The sequence below is a fragment of the Caenorhabditis briggsae genome, assembly GCF_000004555.2.
Source record: "Caenorhabditis briggsae complete genome, chrV, whole genome shotgun sequence".
Classification (NCBI taxonomy): domain Eukaryota; kingdom Metazoa; phylum Nematoda; class Chromadorea; order Rhabditida; family Rhabditidae; genus Caenorhabditis; species Caenorhabditis briggsae.
Genome location: NC_013488.2, coordinates 10,870,823 through 10,876,147, shown reverse-complemented (window position 1 = coordinate 10,876,147; position 5,325 = coordinate 10,870,823). Strand labels below are relative to the sequence as shown.

Below are 5,325 nucleotides of genomic sequence, written 5' to 3'. Positions count from 1 at the left end.
AATGTTTCCTATAGTTTTCTCCAGTTTTCCCCAAAGTTTCAGCCAGATTGGAACACTCTCCGAGTTTTGGCGGAGTTTTTTCCTTTTTTGCCGACTCCCCGAATAACCCCATTATAGCTATTTTTTTAAACTCACTGATTGAACTTTTCTGGATGAACTGGCTGCATTTCAAGAGTGTGATTTCCGTTCAAAACTTCCTCTTTCCAAATTGGCACCAATTCCTCGATATCCTTATCACTATCTCCTGTCAACTTATTCTCTTTCGATGCTCTCAGCATAGTTTTGACAAGGAAATAAGATGAAGGAATGATTCTTTTGCACTTTCGAATAACTTTTTTCGAAGAGAAATCAGAGTTGAAAGCCTCGGTGAATGTAGGATACGCGAATGCTTTTGGCTCAAATCGATCATCTTCCACAGTGACAACAGTATTTGTCACTTTGGGTGCGTCGTTCTCCAAATCTACTCGATCGATGGGACCAGCAGGAGTCACTTTACTGAAAACCGTAATATTTAATTAGAGAAGAGCTAAATAATTATGAGCTTACGTCAAGAAAGGGTGGCCATCGAAATCGAAAAATGTGTATCCAACCCATCCGAAAATCGCTCCAGAGATGAAACGGATATGATTTTTGTGACAGATAGCATTTAGTTTAGCAGTTCTCTCATAGTTCTCATCGAGTACAATCACGATAGTGAATCCGCGAATAAATTCTTCAATTTCTTCATCTGACTTCGATAGAATGTCTTCCTCGACAATTGAAAGCTTCACATTTTTGTTCAAGTTCGAAAGAAATGCGTGAGCTGCCGCCCATCTCTGAAACATCATTTATAGGTTAGAAATATCCCTTCAGCGAAATTCTCACTGTCAGTGTCGTATTGTCGACTGAGGCGTCATACAAAAAGTTCGAGCCAATCTCCGCTTTCTTCACAAGATTATGATCAACTAAATGCATCTCGTCCACTCCTGCCAACGACAACGTTTTAGCTACTTCTGCACCGAGTTGTGTGCCTCCGATAATCAATACTTTAGCATTTCGGAGTCTGGAAAAGAATAATTAATGTTTACCGGAATGAGTAGATGATGGAACAAACTTAGTTTGCGCCTCCATTCCCCAAAGACGAACTTGACGATCGTAGATTTCGAGCTCTTGCTTGCTAACTTGCACATTGTCTATCTCTTCGGTCATTCTGAAATTGGGCATACGGCACCGTCAATTAATGAAACACAGATAGAGAATGTTGGACTTGAATCGCCAAAAAAGTTAAAACTAAACAATTCCAAAGTAAGTAATAACTTTATTGACCAGAAACAAATTTGGAACGGAGTGGTGAAAACACTAGGCACAGGAATCTTTCTAGCACAGGAAATCATGAAAACATTTCAACCTAATAAAAAAATCAGAAAACGGTGAGCAAGTGAGCAGAGCCAAAAGTCAGTGGGAGGGATGAGAAAAAAAAATGTAATTATAATACATGAATACATCCTAGAGGATAATTAGAGTTGGCTGAAAATAAATAAAAAATAGACAAACATAAACCTAATTGTGAAAAGACAAAATACCCGTTGAAGGATAGTTAGTTGGCGTTTTGCCATGCATACATGGGACGGTGATAAGCAGAAGTACTGGCGCCCACTCGATATGAAGGAGATGTGGCATTCGGCGAGCGGAGTTGTTGTAGCTCATCTAGAATGCTTCAGATGGGTTAGTAAAGAATCAGGGATGTGTCGAACTTACGGGTACTGAAGTTACTAGACGAACGAGATCCAGTAACACCGTTCGATATTTCTGATCCATAACCAAACGATGCGGTGGCCGAAACAGAAGGTTTCTGTTCTGATTCTGGCGTCGCAGCCGCTGTTGAACTGAGATTATCTTGTTTCACGTCGTCTCGGTCAGATGGCCGGCTCCAAGTGCAAATGAAGCCTTCTTGGCACGCAGTAACAACACAGTCCTTTCTGAACTCAAGCACTGTCAAACGATCATGAGAAACTTTCTTGCATGTAAGTGGTTCTGTAAATTGAGCGTATTAATTGGCAACTTGAAAGTGGCATACCTATGATGGGTACGTCTCTAATTCCAGGACAAGAAGGAGAGCCCAAACGTGCGACTCTGAAACGAGAATTACTTTTTTCTCATCGGATTGAACAAAATTTACATGTCAACACTGGATGCGTTGGCATTTGTTGGATTAGCTCTACTTCCTACAGCACTGGTACTTGTACTTGCGTTTCCAGAAGAGGTGAACTTCGAAAGTCCAAAAGCTTTTCTGTTGAAACGCTTCTTCTTTGGGGGCTTTTCTTGTGGTGGGGCTGGTCGATTCGCGTCGAGTAGTGGTTGCTCAGAGTTTGTGCTTGGTTCTCCGACACCAGGTGACAGCTCAGGTAGATCCTCGAGCTTTCCGGACAAGTGATCGATATCTAAGGCGGCATTTGTTGCAATAATTGTCGAATTTCGATGACGACGATGATTACCTTTGTTGAGAATTTCGTTTGTGATGTCCCACAAACATAGGAATGTATCGTGTCCCACACTTCCGATTCGATAGACGATTTCATCAGCTCGTTGTGTCACGCTGGCAGAAGCCAGTGAGTTTCGCGACATCGTCGATGTTGGTTTTGTGTACCCAAAGTTTGGATCAGTACTCGTTGATGGCATACAACGAGTATCCATTTCTCTGGAGACATCATCTAAAGCTGTCATAGAGGATCTACCATTGCTTTCTGGGTCTTTCTTCGATCTGCGCACAACGTAAGGATCAAATTGAACTTGACTGATCCAGCTTTTATGTGCCTGACCACGACAGACAACTTTCTTCTCAGCAACATCATATACGGTCAAAAGATCGTCCTCGCCTCCAGTTGCAATCAATTTTGCATCTGGACTCCATGCAAGAGTTAGTAGGCCACCTGGAAAAATTCTTAAAGTTTTCAGGTTGAAAAAAGAAACTCACCAAAATAAGATTTCATACAGGACATCAATTCTTGTGTCTCATAATTGAAAATTCGAAGAAATCCATCGTGAGAAACAGTTGCCAACATTTTCGTGTCGGGTCCAGAAAAATTGAACTGGTGAATCGTTCCACTACCAATCTGCCACCTTGTGGTGGGGTTTCGTGGATGTTTCGTTTTCCAGGAGTAAGTAGTGTAACCATATCCCTGAACAGGAAAAAACATTCTATATCCGATCAGGTCTATCGACAATACCTGCGTCTGAACATGCCACGGTGGTGACTGCGAACTACCATTCCCTGAGCTTGAGATAGCGGAAATTCTCTCATCGTAAACGTACAGGTTTCCTGATACATGAGACGACAGGAAAATATTCGGTTCGCCTGCAAGTATTTTTTCTCGTGGAACACTTCCTTCTTTCTTTCACTAACCAGGAAGGAAGCGAAGACATGTTACTGCCGTTTTCTCAATGTACCGATCTTCGTTATATAGTTTACTGGAAGGTGTAGCAGATATTTTGTCTAGGGGATCGATGATCTGTAGTTGGCCAAGTGTAAATCCTATGAGTAACCTGAAAAAGATGTGATAAGGAACGTGGTTGTTTAAAATAACAAAGAATACCACAGCTCGTAGTAAAAGTACTCACTGGCTTGTTGATGCTGATGATTTTTCTTGATTAAAAATGTGGCAAGATGGGGCAGTCCCTTTGTAAACTCTTTTGTCGATTGGTCGAGTCAGATCCGTCTTGGTCCGCGTACCCCTGAAGCTGTTGTTGACAGTGAGAAACGACGTCGCTCGATGATTACAAACCTGTACGCATACATATAGAGTTCCTTGCCGACATTGAAGCAAATAATAGACTTCTCGTTTTCCTCATTCTGCAAGGACGAAAAATAAGTCCTTTCAGCAATAGAAAGGACAAGCTTACTTGGCTACGCATCATAGGAGACCCGTTTTCATCTTGTTTATTCGGGTCATAAGAGGAGGAGCATTCCACGGCTACGTCAGGTTGGATAACATCTCGAGATGAAAAATCAAGGAAACTGACACGAACGGTCGAACTTGCGCCTGCCATCTGATTAGCCGCCGCCACAAGTCCTGGTGGAACTTGGTAGTGTGAAAGAGGTTTGGGACGGGATATTTCTGCGTGCTTGACTGTTTGATATACTCCGTCTTCGATAGCGAATATTTTTTTGATTTCTCTCTCTTCTCGTCCCGGTTGAGCGTGTTGCAGAAGAATACCTGGAAAGTCAAGCTATTTCGAAACAAAACGATTGAGAGGGGGTAACTAATCTGTTTCCAAAATCTGAAAAACATCTTTTCAAATTCTGGTCGGTATTTTTATCGCGGAATAAATAACATCATAGAAACAAATCGATTCGAATCTATATTCGAAAATTCTTTTCCATGAGCAGTTAAAAAAAACCAAAAATGTGGATTTGTTTCTTCTTTTAAAACAAGCCGAAGAAGCCCCAGCTGGATGCAACACATTCATAATTTTGAAATCACTTACAATCGTTTTGTGAAGGTGGATACGCAGTATTGAGATTACCACCTATTCCAGACGTCGCCGGTCCTAGACTGTTCTGATGCATTATCGAGTAAAACCAGGCTGAAAAAGGAAGATTGATTCGAGGAAATACAATCACTTTGTAGCTCTTCATTAATTATTGCGAAATTGAACACAAATAACCAGCACAACAATGATACAAACCTTATTTTTGAGGTTAATCGCGACATTCCGCATTTCAAGCCCGTCTGCTCATCTTATTTTGTGTCAAGTAAACTGTTGCAGTCAATAATCTGGAAATGGTGCTTGCAAATATGTTACCCAATTTTAAAACTAGTAGTACTCAATAAAAACTGAGGAAAGCGCTATTCTGAAGATTCTTGTGATGAATGTATAAATGAGAGCTTTTCAAAAGGCAAATTCGAAGGCCACAACCTGTCAAGCTTGGAAGTTTATGAAGTTTCGCTGAAGGCGTCGCGGCTCAAAACGCATCGCCGGTACGAAAGGGCGCGCTTGCATGTGCTTGCGTGTTTCGCCGGAGACCCCGCAAATTCCCGGGGAAAGAGAAAACCGGGGAAAAAATCGGGGAAAGTGGGCGGAGTCGGGGGCGGAACCTANATTGCAACCCTGGCACGGTTTTGCCGCACGGTTTTTTCTCGACTCCGCCCATTTTCCCCGGTTTTTTTCTCCGATTTTTTTCCCCGGTTTTTTCTTTCCCCTGAATTTGCGGGGTCTCTTTTCGCCGAGACTCCGCAAATTCCGGGGAGAAAAAATTACGGGGAAAAAAACTCCGGAGAAAAGTGGGCGGAGTCGCGGGCAGAGCCTAAATTGCAACCCTGGCACGGTTTTGCCGCACGGTTTTTT

At 42.2% G+C, this 5,325-nt stretch overlaps 2 protein-coding genes across 2 annotated transcripts in view; both read right to left on the bottom strand.

The window, feature by feature from the left end:
- Positions 1-1,188, bottom strand: part of Cbr-aos-1 — a gene marked incomplete at both ends in the record, with an annotated part of 1,629 nt that extends 441 nt beyond the window's left edge. Inside the window, 4 exons of the mRNA XM_002636987.1 lie at positions 136-495; positions 547-815; positions 865-1,042; positions 1,094-1,188. Of these exons, the coding sequence (XP_002637033.1) occupies positions 136-495; positions 547-815; positions 865-1,042; positions 1,094-1,188 (902 nt within the window). The remainder of the gene's footprint in view (positions 1-135; positions 496-546; positions 816-864; positions 1,043-1,093) is intronic.
- A 388-nt stretch (positions 1,189-1,576) lies between these two features.
- Cbr-hpo-22 lies at positions 1,577-4,546 on the bottom strand (the record flags this gene model as incomplete). The annotated part of the gene is made up of 10 exons (XM_045237650.1): positions 1,577-1,686; positions 1,738-2,013; positions 2,057-2,112; positions 2,159-2,909; positions 2,954-3,334; positions 3,383-3,522; positions 3,598-3,711; positions 3,762-3,829; positions 3,880-4,193; positions 4,465-4,546. The coding sequence occupies 10 exons, from the start codon at positions 4,544-4,546 to the stop codon at positions 1,577-1,579; spliced, it is 2,292 nt and encodes a 763-aa protein (XP_045094021.1).
- Positions 4,547-5,325: the final 779 nt, after the last annotated feature.